This window comes from Phoca vitulina, unplaced genomic scaffold (assembly GCF_004348235.1).
Source record: "Phoca vitulina isolate PV1807 unplaced genomic scaffold, GSC_HSeal_1.0 scaffold4, whole genome shotgun sequence".
Classification (NCBI taxonomy): Eukaryota; Metazoa; Chordata; class Mammalia; order Carnivora; family Phocidae; genus Phoca; species Phoca vitulina.
In genome coordinates this window covers 15,826,257-15,848,329 of record NW_022589707.1, presented here as the reverse complement: position 1 = coordinate 15,848,329, position 22,073 = coordinate 15,826,257, and the positions used below count along the sequence as shown (strand labels likewise).

The 22,073-nt window shown below is 37.5% G+C and overlaps 1 protein-coding gene across 6 annotated transcripts in view; it reads left to right on the top strand.

Annotated features, from left to right (window-relative positions):
- Positions 1-22,073, top strand: part of NRF1 (nuclear respiratory factor 1) — a 140,677-nt gene that overhangs the window by 27,686 nt on the left and 90,918 nt on the right. For 2 of the 6 annotated variants that reach the window (XM_032401586.1, XM_032401583.1), the window contains exon 2: positions 16,226-16,454. In XM_032401586.1, the coding sequence (XP_032257477.1) occupies positions 16,232-16,454 (223 nt within the window). In that variant the 5' untranslated portion in view covers positions 16,226-16,231. Of the gene's footprint in view, positions 1-15,579; positions 16,113-16,222; positions 16,455-22,073 lie in introns of those variants that run through there. The other 4 variants (XM_032401581.1, XM_032401584.1, XM_032401585.1 and 1 more) reach the window with 4 other exon arrangements.

Genomic DNA, 22,073 nt, shown 5'->3' with positions numbered 1-22,073 from the left:
GGGGAAGTGGGAGAGGGAGAAGCAGGCTCCCCGCTGAGCAGGGAGCCCGATGCGGGGCTCGATCCCAGGACCCTGGGATCATGACCCGAGCCGAAGGCAGCTGCTTAACCGACTGAGCCACCCAGGTGCCCCTCTTGGAGTCAATCTTGACTCCTCTCTTTCACTCTACCCTGCATCCAAATCATCTGAAAATCCAGCAGCTCTATCCTCAACACCTGCACCTCCACGTCTGTCTGCTACCCTGGTCCAAGCCATGCTTATCTTTCACTAGCCTTATAATTGGTCTTCTGCTTCAACCCTTTTCCCTCCCTTCAGTCTGCTCACACATAGCAGGCCAAGTGAGGCTTTAAAAACATAAATCAGAAATCGGACTGCATCTCTGCCCATCTCATTCAGAGTAAAATCCAGGGATCTTATGTAGCCCTCAAGGCCCCACAAGTCTGATCCTGGCTAACCTCTGTGGCCTCATCTGTCCCTTCTCCCTTAACTTAGGGTGCTTCAGGCATATGGGCCATTTTGCTACTCCACCCATCACTCCAGGCTTGGTCCTGCCTCAGGATTATTTGCATTAGCTGTTCTTACTGCCTGGGATACTCTTCCTTCAAGTATTTCATGCTCTCTCTCTCATTTCCTGCAGATCTGAGTTCAGATATCTGGTCAGAAAAGCAGTCCTTGACCAGTACCCTGCCCCCGCCTCCCTTCTTTCTGAAATACTTCATTTACACACACACACAAACACACATATATTTATATATATATTCATATATACATTCATATGTATATGTATATATATGTGTGTGTATATATATATATTTGGGTTTTGTTTATTGTTTATCTCCTTCCGGTAGGATGTCAAATCCAAGAAGGCAGGGATCTGTTTTGCTGTGTCCTGTGTCTGCATCAGTGCTTGACATAGTCGGTGGTAATCACGGATGTGTTGGATGAATGAATGTATTGAATGTCTTGGCAAGTCCTTATCTCAACTGTCCTTTCACTGCGCTGGGTATTGTTGGCTTCTCCCTTCATTCGGCTACCCTGACACTGCTGTCTTCTCATTCTCATTTCTTCTTCTAACCCTTGCATTCTCCTTCATATGTTGTTTTTTCCTCTTTAATATACCCTTTGAATATTCCCCAAGTTTCTTTGCTTCTTTTATTGTCCAACTTTACATATTTACAACTATTATATACACTTCCTGGTCAGTTCGATTCATGCCGTCTGCTTTCATTACCATCTCCTTGTTGCTGAGTCCCACACTTACACCTGCACCTCCGCTCCAGCTCTGGGTCTCTGTTCCGCTAGCTCATGTAAATATTGTCATGACCTGCCTTCCTGTGCAGTTCTGCTCTTTTTCTGTTCCTTGCCTTGGTTAATGAGCCACTGACTAACCAGCCAGAGGAGTGGCCATCATCCTGGACTTACTTTGCTCTCACTGTTCACATCCAGTTGTTCACTAAATCCTTTCCATTTTTACCACCTAAGTATTTCACACACACTTTCCCTCCCCATTGTCTTAGCTCAGGCGTCCATGAATGTTCCCGCTTGGACCATTGAATTAGTTACCTGACTGGCTTGACTGCCTCTAGCCTCATCCCACTCAAGCCATTCTTTAGCCATCCAGTATTACTTATTTTAAGTAAGTGAGACAGTGAATACACCATCCTTAAGTTGTGCACAATTTATGGAAAATACAGTAGATAACTGAGGTTTTGGTTATTAGATCTTGACCATTCTGCATATACTTATTTCCAGTAATTGGTTTGGTTCCCATTTTTACATGTTTTTTATTTTCATGTTTCCATAATAATCTAATATAATCTCATAAATAATAGGGACTTTCATACCATTTAAAATTCAGTTTTAAAATAATTTTTATAAAATGGTATAATGATTACAAACATAAAAATTGTGTGCACAGTTCTCCATTTTCCTCAAAACAATTGTTTTTTAACAGTTTTGTTCTCTTTCCATCTACTGAAAGTGAGAGGTTAATTAGCTAAATCATTTCATCTGGGTGAAGAAGAACATGAAATCAGTTGCCCACCCTGGTCCTCACAGAAGACTGTTGCTTCAAAAGACATGGCTTGGAAACTTCATGAATTGCATTTATTCCTATGGCTGGGAAGCATGCTGTCAGGCCTCTCAGATTGTGGGAACCAGTCCTCAAAGTAGCTATATCCTTTCAGGCAGGGATGGTGGGGGCTTCAGGAGGCAATGGTAGGAAGCCTGGGGCAGGTGACTGCAGGTATAGTTTTGAAAAAGTACTTCAATATGCATATTTATAGTGCAAATTTGTTATAATACAAATTCACTGCACCCTGAGTAAACCCCAAATTTTGGCTTGGAGAGATGGACATGATAGTGTGGGATAACAGTTAGGGAGCCCAAGCCAATAGTGGTTAGATTGTACTCCAGGACAAAGGGTAGGTCTCTGATGGAATGAATGGAGCACTTGATTGGAAGGCAGGAGATGTGGGTTTGAATTTTGGTTTTGCTGCTAACTAGAGATGTGACTTTGGGTAACTCACTTAACCTTTCTGGGTCTCTAAATCTGTAAAACGAGAAAATCAGACTACATGGTCTCCAAGGCCTTAAGTATTTTTTAGTTTGCATCTGTTGAAGGAAAGCTCTGTGGGTAGTTGAGCCTGACTAGTTATCAAGATAGAAGGATATAGTTGGGGACACCTGGGTGGCTCAGTTGGTTAAGCGTCTGCCTTAGGCTCAGGTCATGATCTCAGGGTCCTGGGATCAAGCCCTGCTTTGGGCTCCCTGCCGAGCAGGGAGCCTACTTCTCCCTCTGTCTGCTGCTCCCCCTGCTTGTGCGCTCTCTCATTCTCCGTCAAATAAGTAAAATCTTAAAAAAAAAAAAAAAAAAAAAAGAAGGATATAGTTAATGGGAGTCAGAGTGAATAGTTATAGATTTTTTAGCCAACCTTCATCTGGGTATTATTTGCACTTCCTAAAAAATCAAATAGCAGGAAAAAGCTCATGACGAAAAAAACACGATTCCTGCCTCATCTCTTTTCTTCCATCCCCAGCCTTACTGTCCAAAGACAGTGTTTAAAAACTATTTCACTATTTTTGTTTTTAGCTTCTCCCGAAGTCACTTTCATAAGACTTATTAATATGTATAAACTTCTGTTTCTTATACATCAACTTTAGAAAATATCTTGTAGATTTTTTATATGAAAAATAAGAATCAACTCACTTTTTCTGCCTCTTCCTCTCTCTAGCTCCCATTAGTTGATATGTATATTATTTATAGACTTATTATCTTTATAATTTTAAGTGGTAAACTTTTATTTTTTTGATCCATCAACTTTCAATAAGGTCTTAATCTGCCATTTTGTAAAATGGTGTAAGTATCCCTGCACTTCCCTCTTCCCATATTCTACCTTTTGGGAGCTATACTTCCCTTTTTCATTGTCAAGGTGAAAATTTTCTTTCTGTCCTCCATCCGCTGCCAAATGTTATGTACTTACTTTTATGTTTAGATTGCTGTTTTTACTGCATTGCCTTTCCATGCCTGCTCTAATAGCAAGTCCAGAATCATAACTATGTGATTAAACAATTAACGGATTTATATCCATTAGAAACTGAGGAAATAATCATATATATGTGAAAGACTTTCCCTTAGTAAATCATTTGTTTACTCATTTATTCAACAGATATTTATTGAATATCAGAATTATCATCACAGTCCTACTTATAATAGTGAAAATTTGGAAAACAATCCAAATGATTGACTTTAGGGAATTAGTGAAATAACTACTGCACACATTTATAAGGAATGCTCTGCAAACGTTAGAAAATGATGTGCAAATGTTAATAACATAAACAGTTTTATTCTATATTAAATTTTAAAGTATTTATAAAATAGTATGTACACTTGGGGCTCCTGGCTGGCTCAGTTGGTAGGACATACGACTCTTGATCTCAGAATTGTGAGTTTGAGTCGCATGTTGGGTGTAGAGATTACTTAAAAATAAAATCTTTCAAAAAAAAAAAGTATGTACACGATAGCCTCACTTTTGTTTTTAAAGCGAACAAAATAAAACCGACCATATAAGAAACTTGGCAGAAGAGGGTTGCTAGAAACATACATACCAAATTGTTAACTTGGTAGTGTGGCCATCTCAGGTTGTAGTGATATCTGTTTCTTTTTTGTTTTTTCACCTGTATTTTCTCAGTTACCCAAAAAAGAACTTGTTGCTTCTATAATAATACGTTTTTAACTAAAAATAAAAAATTAAAAACTGCCAGTCATAGTTTTTCTTGGAACACTAATACTAAAATAATCTGGGAGTATCTGGTTAAGAATTCAGTAAATATTTGTAAAATGAATGACAGAATGATTGAATTGCAGATTCCTAGATCTGTAGTATTGACACTTACACCTTCATAGTTTTATCCAGAGGCAAGTGCTAGTTCAGTTATCTCAGAAGAAAAATGATGTGGGCGCCTGGGTGGCTCAGTTGGTTGAGCGACTGCCTTCGGCTCAGGTCATGATCCTGGAGTCCCTGGATCGAGTCCCGCATCGGGCTCCCTGCTCGGCAGGGAGTCTGCTTCTCCCTCTGACCCTCCCTCCTCTCATGTGCTTGCTCTCTCGCATTCTGTCTCTCTCAAATAAATAAATAAAAAATCTTTAAAAAAAAAAAAAAGAAGAAGAAAAATGATGCATTGAACTGTCCACCAGAATCTAAGAAACAGCTTTAACTAACTGAACGTTGGCTGTGTAATGACACGTCCAGCAGGACTGAGGCCCACCACAGAAGCAGCCAGGCAACAATGCTATATTTCACAGTAAGCAGGATCTGAAATAAAAGTGTCCTTTGTGCTTGTCTGAGACAGAGGGGTGGGTCTCACAGCAATTTAAGTTATTTCCTCTTAATGGAAATTGAGGCAGCCTCTGATCCTGCTGTCACATGACAAGTACTTATTTGATTTTTGGTAATTTGGGGAGCAGCTGTGGACAAATGATTTTTCTGCAAAAAGAGCCAGCTGTGTTCTGACCCATTAGCAAATGCCTGGGCATACTAACCTCCCTGTCTACCATGTTCTAACCCAGGGATAGCTTCGGCAACTCACCTGCTTTTTATTGATATTTGTGGCTGTTAATAAGCATCTGAATATTTGCAAATGCATTTTCTAATCCTTTTTATCATTGTCATCAACCCTCCATTCAGGGCACTATGGTAAACACAGGGTGGAAAGCTGTAAGGTGTTTTACAATGTGGATAGACTACTTTCCTCTGACAGGTGGGTCAGCAGTAGCTTTATTGTTAGCAGATTAAATTGCAGTGTAAAGAAAGAATCTGGAGTGAAGGCAGCCGAGAGCGGTGTTCCTTTGGTCCGCAGACTTTTCCTGAGTCTACTGTCTGGATGTTCCCTGATGCCCCCCCTCATTACGCCATGTGACTTAAGCTGTTGACTCTGGCTACAGTGCCCTTCTTTCATTCTGGCACCTGACGAACTCCTGGCTGACGACTCATCTCCTTCATGATATCCACTTGATGTCCTTGCTGCTTTGTCTTCTCTGTGCTTCCCTAACCCACTGGTGATTTTCACTAGAATGTGATTTTTGCTTTTTTAAATGGCACATGGCTTCTTGCTTATTAATTTGTACTTATACTTTTAAGCTCTTATAACCCAGGGGATTAAAGAAACATAATAGGGGAATTGGGCAGGTAGGGTTTTCTATAATGAGTAAAAGAAAGCTTTACTTTGGATTGTGAACATCTGTAGGGCAGCTGAGAGACCTTTGCAATGTTGAATTTTCATGAGGGACAGATTGGTCTGAATTACTGTATAAGCCTATTGTATTAGAACTTTCTTTAACAATGATATATAATGCCTGTGATTAGAAGCAAGTCATTTTGAAACTTAAAAATAGAAATGTAGAGGGGCGCCTGGATGGTTCAGTCGGTTAAGTGTCCGACTCTTGATTTCAGCTTGGGTCATGATTTCAGGGTCGTGAGATAGAGCCCTCTGTCGGGCTCCTTGCTCAGTGGGGAGTGTGCTTGAGATTCTCTCTCCCTCTGCCCCTCCCCCTGCTTGTGTACATGCTCTCTAAATAAATAAATAAATAATCTGGGGGAAAAAAATGTAGAGCTGCACAGTTCAGTGTGGTAGCCACAGCCACATGTGGTTAAGTTAAAATCAGTTAAAACTAAATAAAATTTAAATTTTAATGCCTTAGAACATTTTCATGTGGTCAGTAGCCACATGTGGTTAGCACCTAGTGTTTTGGACAGTGCAAATTTAGAACATTTCCATTGCAGAAATTTCTACTGGACAGTGCTCATCTAGAACCTATAGAAGAATTCATGTATTTTAAAGCATTTGGTGAAGTAGATTCACCTAATTCTTTCCTATGGAAGGATATTCCAGTTGAAGAATTTTAAGCAACCTGAAATTCCTTGTGCTTTCTTTACATTTTTCTTTGGTTGTGGCACCCTCTAGTGTTTCAGCTTTGGTCTAGCTATATTTTCATGAAATAACCTATTTGTGATTTGAGTCCAAGAACATTGAAATATTTTGGAAAATTTTGTGTTTATATGCATTTTTCTAGGGAGGAGGTCTGTAGTTTTCACACATCCTCAAAAGGATCCATAATCCAAAAAAGATCAAGAACTACTCTCGGATAGAGGTCCTTCCTTATATGGCCAAACGCTATTTTTTTTTACAGATTTTATTTTTAAGTGATCTCTACACCAATGTGGGGCTCGAACCCACAACCCCAAGATCAGGAGTGTTCCGCCAATTGAGCCAGCCAGGTGCACTTGGCCAAAACCTTTTAGTTTGTGATCTATAAGCAGTTTTTCTCCCAATATAAAAATAAATCATGGGGACCACTGGGTGGCTCAGTAGGTTAACCATCTGACTCTTGATCTCTGCTCAGATCTTGATCTCAAGGTCATGACTTGAAGCCCCGTGTTGGGCTCAATGCTGTGTGTGGAGCCTACCTAAACAAACAAACAAACAAAACTCAACAAAAAAATAATAAAATAAATCCTGTAACTTGCCTTTTGACATTTCTATGCTTTGCTTATATTTCTGTGTGGAATTAATAATGATAATAATAGGTAACAGTTATGGAGTACTTATTATATTCCATGTCCCATTTTAAGCTCTTGTACATATTTACTCATTTGGTCCTCAGTAATTTTATTAACTGGGTTCTATTATCTTCCCCATTTGAGAAATAATGAAACTAAGGCATAGAAGTCAAGTGAAACTTCTCTAAGGTGCTAGTGAATGGCAGGGCAAAGACATGAATCCAATAATACTTAAGCTTCAGACTCTGCACTCTTAACCACCTTGCTTGTAGAAGTGAGGTGAAGCCTTAAAGCAAGTATGAGGTGGAATGGAGAAGAGACTTTGCGTACCTTTGTGCACTTTGTGTCCAGTTATATAATAAGAAAAAATAGGGGCGCCTGGATGGCTCAGTCACTAGAGCCTGTGACTCTTGATCTCAGGGTCATGAGTTTAAGACCCATGTTGGGCATGGAGCCTACTTTTTTAAAGAAAAAATAATAACTCTAAATTGCTACAAGCCACACTGGAGATTATACCTAGTACCCACTGCTGATTTTCAGTAGATATGCATAGACCTATGTAGTCTGTCAAGAACGTAGAGTGGTAGATGAGGGTCAAAACTGCCGTTGCTACCGTATTTTCTTTGATTGGTCCAAACACCTGAACTAGTCTATTAATGGAATAATATGACAAATCTTTTTGTGACTGTCACTATTAATCCCATAAAAAGACATTTATTGTATTACTGTGATGTTGATTCTAAGGTTTCGGGAATGTTAGACTTATTAAGTATCTTTTTTTTTTTTTTTTTTTTTTTTTAAAGATTTTATTTATTTGTTTGACAGAGAGAGACATAGTGAGAGAGGGAACACAAGCAGGGGGAGTGGGAGAGGGAGAAGCAGGCTTCCCGCCGAGCAGGGAGCCCGATGCGGGGCTCGATCCCAGGACCCTGAGATCATGACCTGAGCCGAAGGCAGATGCTTAACGACTGAGCCACCCAGGCGCCCCTAGACTTATTAAGTATCTTAAAGGATAAGTAAGATAGGGGCACCTGGCTGGCTTAGTCCGTAGAGCATGCGCCTCTTGATCTCAGGGTCCTGAGTTCAAGCCCCACATTGGGCATAGAGCTTACTAAAAATTAAAAAAAAAAAAAAAAAAGTAGGTAGGATACACTCAAACAGATAAAAGCTTGTATTTATATCTCCTACCTCCCTTTCTGTCTATACCCTTTTCTTACTTGTAAGGGTCCCATTTCTATCTTCATGGTTCATATTATAATCTCTAACCCAGCCTTTTTTTAATGATTTATCAGACTCAAGATTTTGAATTCAACTTCTTATCAGTGTATGGAAATAGAAACCCTAGTGGTGGACTTACAAAAAAATGCCCTTAGAATCTACTTTATTGACAGTATAAAATATCAATACATTTTATTATCTTGACTTGTACAAGTCAATATAAAGTTTTGCTTCTTACCAGGACCCTATGAATTATTTCTGATGAGGGTACATATTTTCTTCCCTTTGTATCAATGAAGGCCTAGTAAACCACAGGAGATATTTCAGAGGATTTCATTCTGGGAATGGGTTACATGGATGTTGGAAGACTGAAGGAGCAAAAAGCAGACACTGAGGTAATCCGGATACTAATAATTATGGGAAGCAGCCACCACCCCTAGGGCTGGGGGAACAGAAGAGAAGACTCTAGGAGCTCAGAGGGGCCCCACACAGCTGGTAACTGGATCTCTGAGTGGCATACCAGGCAGCTGGTGCTCCACCACCAGAGAAGAAGGGGCACAGCTGGAGTTGGGAGAAGGGGTTGGCCTCTTTGCTGGAGCAACATTGATAGGAATGAGAATAGCAAGGAAATTCTTCTCCCTCTCTCTTCTTAATTTATGCTGTTGCCTCCCTTCAGTAAAACCTAACAGGAAACTGGCAGGCAAATCTGGTAAAGGTTGACTGACCCAGCCCAGAGCTGGGTGGAGAGCACTTCAGAACAAGTATAGAAGAGAGCTCTTGGAAGTGAGAGACAAGAGATGAATAGCCAGGGCAACCTTACAGGGAAATTACAGAAACTGTAATGCCTGGATTTAGCTTTAGTAATTAAAATATGCAAACCAGTTACCCCCAAACATTTATCAAAGAGCAAATTATAATAGCTACTATTCATAAAGACTTGATGGAACCAAGCCCTGCCTTCAATGAGCTTACAGTATTGTTTTCCCATTTACTGTGGATACTCATCCTTAAATCATTGTGACGTTGTGTGGTAAAGCTTCTCACATTCTATAAAAGCACTATTATTAACTGGATTCTTGGGCTGTTATTAATATTAATGAATATTTACAAATTTTATCAGCATATCAGAATGAAAAATACAAATACATACAAAAAATACATGCAATACATACATGCAGTCATAAAAAATTTTGTTACTTTCATGCTCCAAATGAGGAAGTTAGTCTTACGCAAGGCAAGATGATTTCTAAACTTGAACTGTGCTGTTCTCTTGATTCTTAGCATAAGATAAGAATTCGATTTTTCTAGTGACAGTTTGCTCTAGTACGTCACTTAAATATTTCAAAGGCTCAATTTGGAAGGCAATATTGTAGTTATTTGTTTTTGAAGTCTATTTTGGTCAAAGTCAAAGTATACACTCATATGATAAAAAATCAAGTAGAAGGATTTATAATAAAAATCAGTGGCCTTTGTCACACTCTTCCCTACCCCAGTCCTACTTTTCAGAGACAATTAACTGTTTTTGTTTATAGTTTAACTATTTTGTTTATGGTATTAAGCAATAATTCCTCCATAACTCTGGATAATTATCAAACGTGGGCATTTTTTACTTTCTTCTGTGTAAGGATTACCTCACAGCATTTTCTCCATTCCGCTCTATTTTTGATGGGTACATTGTCCTACTGAGTTCTTCCTTCAGCTCTTGATAGCCTCTCCTGACTCCCTCACTGCGGTGAAGATAGGATGTCAATGCTCCTGGCCATTCCTCCACTCCCCCACCCCTTCTCCTACCTCATGTCTCCGCTTTATCTGTGTTTTCACCTTGTCGAGGTTCATAACCTTTACATTCTATTTTGTACTGTATTTAATTTCCTGTATTTTTACCTGTGTTAAATTTTCTGTTTTATGGAAAACAATAAACTGCCTACATGACTGTGGCTTTATTTATTTATTTATTTTTCCTTTGGAGAGCCCAGTGGTGTGGGAGGATATTTTTTTCCAAGTCCAATATCACCTGTGGGCTATTTGAAAGAGAATATTCCTAGGACCGTCAAATGGATTCTTCTTGTCTTAAGCTCCATTTATTACTCAGAATTAAGCTACATTTTACCCTTGCTTCTATTTTCACCTTGACTTTCTTGTGCAGTTTTTTTCTTCCTGCTGTGTTGAGATTTTAATCCATTACTCTGCATTCCCCCAAGAATCAAATCCTGTTGTTAACTTTAGGCTTTTTTGAGAAAGGCTCTTCTGTTGAGTGAAATTTCTATCCTAGTTACGAAGTTTCGATTCTGGACTTGTCTGGGAATATAGTTGAGCCTCTTGGTTTTCCTGTCCCTGGTTTGGACAGTAGACACAGTCTTGCTCTGAGACTTTCCTTTAGGCGGTTCTTGCAGTTTTTCTTTTGATATGATAATGCTATTGATTGGTCTAGTGCTTGCCTTTACATTTATTTATACCTTGATTAGATTTCCCAGCCTGCCCTTCCTACTTTGATTTTTAAAATACTGTACACTTAATCTTATCCATTATGTGTGGATTAGATTACATTGAACTTTGTTGGACATGTCATCCAAATTCCAGTAGCTTCCTAGGAATTATTGACTACAGCTACCAGGGTGCTGGGAGATAGGCAAATCCCTGTTTTGTGCCCTCTTCATTACCTTTCATTCCTGCCCTTACTGGCCCAGAATGGCAAGAGCAGGAACTCCTCTGTACCAAACCGCCCCTCCCCAAGCCATGATAGTTTATATAATAAAGACGAATCTATAGATAAAGCACATGTTGTGCCCCCCCCCCCCCCCCGTGATGATCCAGGCTAAGAAAGAGGTTTTAGTAAACTTATTAAATGCTATGTTATTGTTTTGGGAGTGAATTTCTTGAATGGAGTGTTGACTGATCTGCTGAACTTCACTGGGTCCAGGCATGCCTTTTCATTTGGATTGGTATTTAGAGTGACAAGTTGCTTTCACCTTGCTTCTCACATCTGTTCGGAGGAGTCACATTTGGGTCCATCTGCTGGCTCTCCATTTGTGCACTATCACAAAATTATGCTAGAGTTGTGGGTGCTCTATAGTCTCCTTATTTTATGTCCAGGAGAACAGTATCTCAGTTGCCAGAGTTAATATAATAAAGGAAGGGCTTTTTAGATGCCTGGCTCAAAACCTTTTGCACACAGTTAAGAAAACCATATTCTTAGAGCTGGTTGCCTAATTTAAAGATGAAGAAATTGAGACCCAGTCCTTGCAAGACTAGTCAGGTAGTGAGTCAAGAAGGATAGGACCATAAAGACATGGGAATTCTGGCATCATCATCATCATAATTAATATTGAGCATTTATGTGCCAGGCATTGTGTTTCTCACTTTATCTGGATGATCTCATTTAATCCTCATATCCTTTGAGCACAGGTACTATCGTTTTCTTTTCATTTAAAAACAAATGTTGAAATTGAGACTTAGAGGTTAAGTAACTTGTCCCAGGCATCCTGGATATCTGATAATAGTCTGTGCTGTTTTTAAAAATTGTTACTATCTAATATGTTTTCATTTATTAGCAGTTTCTACCAGTTTTGCTGTCCACAGAATCTGACTGCTCATAGATGAAAGCTAAAATGCTCTACTAGAAATGAGTGGCGGGTGGTTATGAAGATCTCCAGCAATATGTGTATGCCAGCCGTATCTGGCTTTAAACAACCTATTTTATGTATTATGTTATGAAAACATTGAAAGCATCATTTATTAAGTATCACACTGGTTCAAAGAAGTCTGAAATACCTTTGCCTTTGCTTTTTACAGAGTGCTGAGTAAAAGTAGTTAGAGAGGTTGCAGGGTGGGATGGGGAGAGAGGTAGAAAAAGATGATGAGGCACTGGGCACAAATGACAGGCCTGTGAAACAGACAGCCCTATTGATTTCTGCCGCGAACCGCATTCTGCAGGAAAGAATGGAAATCCATTACACCAAGTGCATAGCGGACAGATCCCTTTGAAAAGCAGTTAGATGCCATCTAATCCCAAATCATTTAAAAACAATTTTGGAGTACCCAGAATTTTAAAATGCCCTAAGTAGTTTGTCTCTTACACTGGAAGAACAGTGAAATGGATGGAAAAACAGTATTTTCATGGTGTTTTCCTCTCATATATTGTGTTTAATTGTGCAACTTAAAGAGTGTGTTAAAATTGCATTTTAGATATGTACAAATCTGGGGGGTAAGATATAGTCCCTTGAATATTCTGAAATACACCAAACATAGGATATGGAAGAAACCTTACCAGATACCTTTCTTTAAAAAAAAAAGAAAAGAAAGAAAAAATTTATTTTGATACAATTTTAGAGTTTTAGAAAAGTTACAAAAATAGTATAAAGAACTCTCATTACCCACATTTCCCAAATATTAATGTTTTGTCGTGTTTTCTTTATTTTTTCCTCTTTTAAATAATACTATTTTACGAGGTACATCTTCCAAAGCTCCATTTGAAGAAACTGTAGTGTCGTGTTACGCCACACAGAGATACAGGGCTGGGGAGATGATCTCAAGCAGAAGAGAAAGTGTGGAAAAGGGGTTGGGGAGTCAAATGATAGCTGAGTGATTCCAAATCTTTTTGGATTTGAGGCATCATGCGGTTGTTTTATTTTGTAATTAAAGTGAATTTTATTTTGAAATACAGAATATTCCCTGAGATAACTGAATAGTCCCAAGGTTAAAAATCAGAGTTAGAAGGATGAGTTGTGATATGTATAATGGTGTGAGAATGACAAGGGAGAATTAAAAGTTAAAAGAAAAAAAAATTGGAAACAGCACAAGAATATAAAATAGAAATCAAGAGCCTCCAAAAGGTGAAAATTTGGTCATTTACAAAGAACCAGTTTGCCTGAAGAACAAAGACAACAGAATGGGGCTTAAAGCAGTTGAACTCTGGGGTGGTTGAGGGGAGGGGGTAGGGATCCAGGGGGAAAGAAAGCAATCACTCAGAGAAACCAAGGATTTTAGAAGTTTTCAAAGAAGGGAAGGGAGAGTTTTACAATAATCCCGGGACCCCGAGATCATGACCTGAGCCGAAGTCAGACACCTAGCCAACTGAGCCAGCCAGGCACCCCGAGAGTGTCTTTCACAGAGCAGAAGTTTTTAATGATGTCCAGCTTCTCAGTTATTTCTTTCATAGATCAGGCATTTGATGTCTCTAAAAAGTTATCACCATAGCAAAGGTCATCTAAATTTTCTCCAATGTTCTCTTCTAGGAGTTCTATAGTTTTGAATTTTACATTTAGGCCTGTGATCCATTTTGAGTTAATTTTTGCAAGTGTGTAAAGTCTGTCTAGATTCATTTTTGGTATGTGATGTCCAGTTGTGCTAGCACTGTTTGTTGAGGAGATTTCTTTTTGGCTCCATTGTATTGCTTTTGCTTCTTTGTCAAAGATCAGTTGACTGCATTTATGGGGATCTATTTTTGGTCTCTCTCTTCTGTTCCATTGATCTGTGTGTTCTTTCACCAATATCACACTGCCTTGATTACTGTAGCTTCATAGTAAGTCTGGAAGTAGAGTAGTATCAATCTTCCAGCTTTGTTATTCTCCTTCAATGTTGTGTTTACTATTCTGGGTCTTTTGCCTCTCCATATAAACTTTAAAATCAGTTTGTTGATTTCCATAAAATAACTTGCTGGGATTTCAATTGGGATTACATTGAATCTATGGATCAAGTTAGGATATCTTGACAATATTGAGTCTTCCTATTCATGAACATGAATCTTGTTACTATTATTTAGTTCTTCTTTGATTTCCTTCATCAGAGTTTTGTAATTTTCCTTATATAGATCTTGTCTGTATTTTGTTAGATTTATACTTAAGTATTCTAGTTTTTTGCTTGCTAATGTAAATGGCATTGTGTTTTAAATTCAAATTCTGTTTGCTGCTATAAAGCAATTGACTTTTGTATATGAACTTTGTATCCTGCAACATTGCTATAATCACTTATTAGTTTCAGGAGGTTTTTTGAATTTTTTGGATTTCCTATATAGACAGACAATCATGTCATCTTGAACAAACACAGGGTTTTTGTTTTATTTTTCCTTCCCAATCAGTATACCTTTTATTTCCTTTTCTTGTCTTACTGGACTAGCTAGGACTTCTAGTACAATGTTGAAAAGGAGTGGAAAAGGAGTTGCCTTATTCCTGACTTAGCAGGAAAGCTTCTAGTTTCTTGGCGTTAAATATGATGCTAGGTGTAGATTTTTTATTGATTTTTTTTCTTAATTTTAGAGAGAGAGAAAGAAGGAGAGAGGGAGCATGAGTGCGGGGAGGGGCAGAGGGAGGGAATCTCAAGCAGACTCCCCGCTGAGCGTGGAGCCTGCCACAGGGCTTGATCTCATGACCCTGAGATCACAGCCTGAGCTGAAACCAAGAGTCAGATGCTTAACCAACTGAGCCACCCAGGTGCCCCAATTTTTTTATAGATTTTTAAAAATTGAGTCAAGTAAGTTCTTCTCTTCTAAGTTTATATTAATTTTTTTTTTTTAGATTTCATTTATTTATTTGAGAGAGGGAAAGGGAGAAGCAGGGTTAGCAGGGAGCCTGATGTGGAGCTTGATCCCCTGGGATCATGACCTGGGGCAGACACTTAACCATCTGAGCCACCCAAGTGCCCCTGTATTCCTTCTTTTTAAAGGCTGAATACTATTCTATTATAGATATATCCACATTTTGTTTACCCATTTATCCATTAGTGGATAGTTGGGTTGCTTCCACCCTTCTGGCTATTGTGAATAATTCTGCTATGAACATGGGTGTACAAGTAGCCCTTTGAGACCCTGCTTTCAGTTCTTCTAGGTATAATTGCTGGATCATATGGTAATATTTTCATTTTATTGAGTTTATTGAATATTATATGCAAAATTTTATATACAAGGATATTCATCGCACTGATGTTTATAATAGCAAAAATTTGAAAGCAGCCTTGCTATGTATCAGTGGGTGACTGGTCACATAATTACAGTACATCCATACAATGAAGTATACTGCAGCTGTTTAGGAAGATCTGTATGTTTTTACATGTCAAAATGTCTAGATAGATTATAATATGAAAAAACAAATTATAAAATAATATGTTAATATGAGGCTGTTTTTTTTAAGAAGTTCTATTATGAGAGAGAGAGAGAAAGAATGGGGAGGGTGAGGGGCAGAGGGAAAGGGAGAAGCAGACTCTGCGCTGAGCTGGGAGCCTGATGTGGGGCTCTATCCCAGGACACTGAGATTGTGACCCCAGCTGAAAGCAGATGTTTAACCAACTGAGCCACCCAGGCGCCCTGCATATGAACCTGTTTTTGTTTTTTTTTTAATTGTATGTATGTATGTATGCTTCAAAAAATTTTTTTAAGGATAACACACTTCTGTAGGTTGAGGGGGATGAGGGGATAGATTATAAGTGCAGTAGAAGAGCAGACCTTTATCTTACTACTTCACAAGTTACTGTATCATGTGCATCATATCAGTATTTATAAGAGGCACAGTTTTATAAGCAGAAAAACCAATTTAAGTGATTGTAGTTTTGGAAAAAATAAAGCTTAACTTCCAATTGTCTGTGACATACAAAGAAAATGTTATCTATTTCATTACTTACTAAGGGTTTTTATGTCTACGATGTCAAATGCACATCACTGAGATCTTTAAAGTATCTTTTTTATTGTTATATGTAATATGAAGGGTATTTATTGTCTTGTGGCCTGACATATAAAATTAGCACAGTGAATTCCTATCAAAATGGTTTTACGTAAGGAAAATGTTCTTCTATTTTTGGATCATACTTGAATGGTGCTATCCGTTTCCTGTGACTTGGTGTGGTGAGGTATGTAGTGGAATCGTAGGCTTCCTCTGCTCTTGAGGAGAACATTGCTTCGTTTAAGCATTGTGTTACACTACACACTGAATTTTGTTCTTTGCCTTTTCTTCTGACAGTAGATCTTCATGGAGGAGCACGGAGTGACCCAAACCGAACACATGGCTACCATAGAAGCCCATGCAGTTGCCCAACAAGTACAGCAGGTCCATGTGGCCACCTACACTGAGCACAGTATGCTGAGTGCTGATGAAGACTCACCTTCTTCTCCTGAGGACACCTCTTACGATGATTCAGACATACTCAACTCCACAGCGGCTGATGAGGTAACAGCCCATCTAGCTGCTGCAGGTAATACTGTTTGGGTCGGAAGCTCTTCAGTTTTTTTCTTAACCTCTGGTATTGTGCATATCTGCAAGGGCCTAGAATGCAGGCATTCTCACATATATCACATTTTCATGATTTTTTAAGCCTTGCATTTACAGCTTATGCCTGTATTCTACTGAGACTTAAGATCTAGAATGGCATACTCTTAATGATATGACTTTGGTTTTGTTTTTTTCATCCATTCTAACAGTCTTTTGACTTCTTACTAAAACATTTAGTCCATTTACAGTAAATGTAACCACTGGTATATTTAGGTTTAAATTTATCATGTTTACAATATGCTTGCTTTCTCTTCATCCCACTTACTCTGTGTTTACTTTTCCTTTGTGTTTTAGAGGGACTGAAAAGTTTTTAATTTTTTTTCTTGTTAGTTTGGAAGTTATACACACTTTTACTATTAGTGGTACCCCTAGAAATTATAATACATCCTTAACTTATTTCAAAGTCTTCTGTAATTGGTACTTTTGTCCTTTTAAGGGATAATGCAAGTTTCTTAGAACACTTGAATTTTATTCCCCTGCTTCTGACCTATATGCTATTGTTATTCTGTGTATTAATTCTTTGTATATTTTAAGCCATACAAGACATTATTTTTGTTTTATACTTAATGTTCATTTTTTCCTTTATATCCAGCTTGCCTTCTGAGAATTTTTCTTCTATGTAAAGATAACATTTAATATTTCCTTCAGCATGGAAGTCTCTCAGTTTTTCATTGTCTGAGAATGTTTTTATTTAACTTTCAATCTCAAAGGATGTTCTCACTGGGTATAGAATTTTAGGTTGGCACTTATTTTTTTACCCTCGTATCGAAGATACCATTCCCACTAGTTTCTGTCCTTGCTTTTCAGAATTCAGCTGTTTCATTCTAACATTTGCTCCTTTGAAGGTTATCTCCCACATAGGCCCCCCTCCAACTGTTATTAAGATTTTCTCTGTCTTAAGTTTTTTGTTTGTTTTTCTGTCTTCAGTTTTTGTGATACATCTGGCTTTGGACTTCTGTTTATTCTGTTTAGGATTCTTTGAACGTCTTGAATCTGTGGATTGATGTCTTTCATCAATTCTGGAAAATCTTAGTCACTAGATTTTTTTTTTTAAAGATTTTATTTATTTATTTGAGAGAGCGAGAGCATGCACAAGAAGGGGGGAGGGGCAGAGGGAGAAGGAGAAGCAGACTCCCCGCTGATCAGGGAGCCTGATGTGGGGCTCGATTCCAGGACCCTGGGATCATGACCTGAGCTGAAGGCAGACGCTTGACCCACTGAGCCACCCAGGTGCCCCTTAGTCCCTAGATTTTGCTTCAGTTTTGCTTCTGCTCCATTCCATCTTTTCCTTCTGTGACTCCAATTAAATATGTTAGTTTTCCTCATTGAATCCTTTATGTCTCTTACCCTCTATTCTGTATTACCATCATTTTGTCTCTTTATGCTTCACTCTATGTAGTTTCTTCAAACTGTCTTCCAGTTTATTAATTTTTCTCACCAACTATGTCTGAGGTGATTTAAATCTGTCTACTGAGGTACTAATTTTAGTAATAGTTAATAGTTTCATTTTTTTTTTGTTTTAGAATTTCTAGTATGTTTTTTCCCTCCCAAATTTGTACTATTATAGTTTCCAATTGTAATAGAAAAAAAAAGTTTTTTAAATCTCTGGGAGTGAAGTAAGCATCATGATTTTACAATACATTTGGTAATTCTACTCTCTGAAGTGCCTATGGGTCTTTTCCTGTTATATGTTGTTAGTGCTATTTCTTGTTTATGTTGGTTTTTCTCTTCATGTATTGGTTATATTTAAATGAATGCTGGATGGTGTGTTTGGAAATTTATTTTTAGAAATAATTTGGGGTCTAGAATAGTATTATTGTCCTCTAGAGAGGATTTTTGTTTGCTTCTGCCAGATGCCTGAGGACACTAGCAATCCTGGATTATCTTAATCCAATTTAAGGTTTGAGATTTTCTGGGCCACTAAATGACTTAAAGCTGGGCTGTATTTTGTACCATTCCCTTTGCTATTTACATTGTATACTTAGCACTATGGGGGAAGACTCCATGTAAACCATGCCTGGATGGGTTTAATATTGTATAAGGAACATTGATCTTAGAAGATATTTAGGGAAAGTTGGACAGTAAATCAGTTATCAGGAATGGCCAAAATACTTCATCTTTTTTTAGTATGTGCTGTATTTAAGGAAAAGAAGACAAATGTGATGAAAAACAACCTTATTACTCTCAGTTATAATCCACTGTGTACTTCTGGAATTGTGAATTTAAAATAAGGCTCAGTGGCAGAACACATTTGAGATGTTTGTAAAATATGTTTTTGAAATATTTATACTTCCCAGAAGAGGGCATCCTAACATAATGAATGCAGGTCAACCGCTTTCCTAGGAAGGAAGATGCTTTTGAGACATAGTTTTGCTGTATTACTGTACTGCACTGTCATAGTGTTAAAATTAGGAAAGGACTTTAATCTAACATTTTCACGTGGCAGATATGGAAACTGAGGCCCAGCTGGTAGAAATCATTTACCATTTAATCATTCAACAATTATTGAGGAATTACTGTATGCTCTATATCACTGTATATAAATACTACGAACAAGACAGGAAAGACCTTGCTCCTAGCTTACAGACCAGTGGTGGGGAGAAGGGTACAAATAATAAAGTAAAATAATTTCAAAAAGCACTGAATACTCTGGAGGAAATAAGGTGAATGGAGAGGGAAGGGAAGGAGATTGCTGCTTTTCTAATCCTATTCTCTTCCTCCCTCCACTGAGGTAATCACTATTCTAAATTTGATCTTTATCATTCTCATGCACTTCTTTTATTTCTGCTATATATGTATGTATCAATAAACAATACTTAGCATTGTTTGGCATATTTTAAATTTTATAAAAATGATAACACTCTAACCCTATCTCTCTGTAACATTGTTTATCTCATTCAGTATTATTTTTTTGAGATTCATTCATGTTGATAATGTGGCAGTATGTTTTTATTTTAAGTGTTATTTGGTATTCCATTCATTATCTGAAAATGACATATATTGGTATAGGACTTAGGCTGTTTATAAGTTTTTGCTATTACAATAACTGCAAATGAAAATTATTTTATCTTTTCTTGTGCAAATTGTGGGAGTTTCTTTTGGCATTGGTTTTCAGACTCTTGACATTTCCCATAGTGATACATTTTACATTGTGATCTGGGATAAATGAATGCACATATAACTGGAATAACAATTTCTCATGGAGTAATACTTACCCTTCTGCCATGACACACCCACTGATATGTTCTAGTGTCTTTCACTTTATTCCATTTTATTAAAAAACAAAAGCTACTCATGAACCACCAAAGAACAGAAACCTGCAGTTTGAAAACACTGCTGAAGGGTATATCCAGGAGGATAATGAGAGGGCAAAGATGGGCACGTTTTCAACTTTACTAAATATTCCAAATGTCTTTCCAAATCAGTATATCAATTTACATCCCCACACAGCATGCTGGAGTGCCTGTTGCTTCCAGTCCTCACCATATTTGGAATTGTCAATCATTTTTTGTTTTTGCCAGTCTGATGAAATATTATCTCATTGTCTTTTTAATTTGCTCACCTCTGAGCTAGAGATTTTAGCCAGTGCAGGAAGACAAGATAGAGTGCCATTTCAGACTATTGAAATGACTTTTTATTGACTATTGCTTTTCTTCTTTTGCATATTTCCTCTTTATGCTTTTGTCCAATTGGGTTGGTTTGTTGTTTTTTCTTTTTTTTTTTTTTTTTAATTTATTTATTCATGAGAGAGAGAGAGAGAGAGAGAGGCAGAGGCAGAGGGAGAAGCAGGCTCCCCGTGGAGCAGGGAGCCCGATGTGGGACTCGATCCCAGGATCCTGGGATCATGACCTGAGCCGAAGGCAGACGCTTAACCGACTGAGCCACCCAGGCGTCCCTGTTGTTTTTTCTTATTGTAAGAGTTATTGATATATTTTTTAATACTGTTCTTTTCTTGATAATATACATTGCATTTAGTATCTTCTCCCAATTTGTTGACCACTCCTTCCCTCAATTTTTTATTATTTCTTTTGTCCATATAGGTTTTAGTTTATATTATTGTGAAATTTATCAGTCTTTTACCTTACTGTTTATCCTTTTGGAGTCTTATTTAAGGAATTCTTACCCCTGAGTTCATAAGTACTCTATAGCAGTTTATTGCAGAAGTTACAAAGTTCTTTGTTGTTGTTTTAATTTAGCTCTTTAATTCACCTGGATAATATTTTTGTGTATATGATATAGGGATCTAGTTTCATTATTTTTCCATACAATCATTTGTCCCAGTACCATATTTTTAATAGTTCATCCTTTTCCCACCTCTGTCTTCTGACACAGGAAGGTGTTTGTGAACTCTTAATTCAGTTGCATTGGCTTGTTTGTCTATCCTTCAGCCAGTTCCGTACTGTCTTAATGACTGTAGTTTCATAGTAACTACTGATATTTGGTAGGATGAGTGCACCTTTTTAAATTCTTCACAATTTTTCTAGCTATTTTTGGCCTTTTGCACTTCCATTTAAGTTTTAGGATCAGCTTATCAAGTTCCAGAAAAACCCATACTGGGACTTTTATTTGAATTGTATTGAATTTATAAATTAATTAAGCACCTTTATTCAAAATAGCCTAAAACTGGAAATTACCCAAATGTCTATGAATAGGATAACAGATAAACTGTGATTTATTTATATTCTGGAATATTACTCATCAGTAAAAAGGAACAAACTACTAACACATATAACAGTGTGGATAAATCTCAAAAACATTATTCTAAGTGAAAGAAACCTTACACAAAAGAATATATACTGTATGATTCCATTTATTTCAAGTTCTAGAATAGATAGGGCTAAAATAGGGTGAAAAAAATCAGAATTGTGGGTACTTTTGAGAGATTGGGTGGGAACTGACTGGAAGGAGACATGAGAGAACTTTCTGTAGTGGTGGTATTATTAAATATCTTGATAGATTGGTTATCATAAGTACATTTTCAAAATTTATGGTACACTTACACAAAATTGAATGTACACTTAATATTTGTACATTGCATTATATGTACATTGCATTATATGTACATTTTACCTCAAAAGAAAAAATTGTAAAGAAGTATTGAACTCTAGCTAATGATATTCCCACTGAATAGATAGGGGAATCATACTGCAGTTTTCATGCATCAGAATAAAAAAATGATATAGATTGATGAATGGATAGAAAGATGGATGGGGTGCCTGGCTGGCTCACTAGAGCATGCAACTCTTGATCTTGGGGTTGTGAGTTCAAGCCCCATGTTAGGTGTAGAGATTATTTAAAAAATTTTTTTAAATCTTAAAAAAGTAAAAAAGAAAGATGGATAGATGTATATGGTAAAATGTTATGGTAGAGTGGTAGATATATGAATGTTCACCAAAAAATTCTTTCAACTTTGCTCTATATTTGAAAAGTTTTAGTAATAAGATATTGGACTCTTACAGATCAATAGAATAAAAACAAATTAGCTAATTAAAAAATGGACAAAGGACTTAAGTAGACATCTCCCTAAAGAAGACGTACAAGT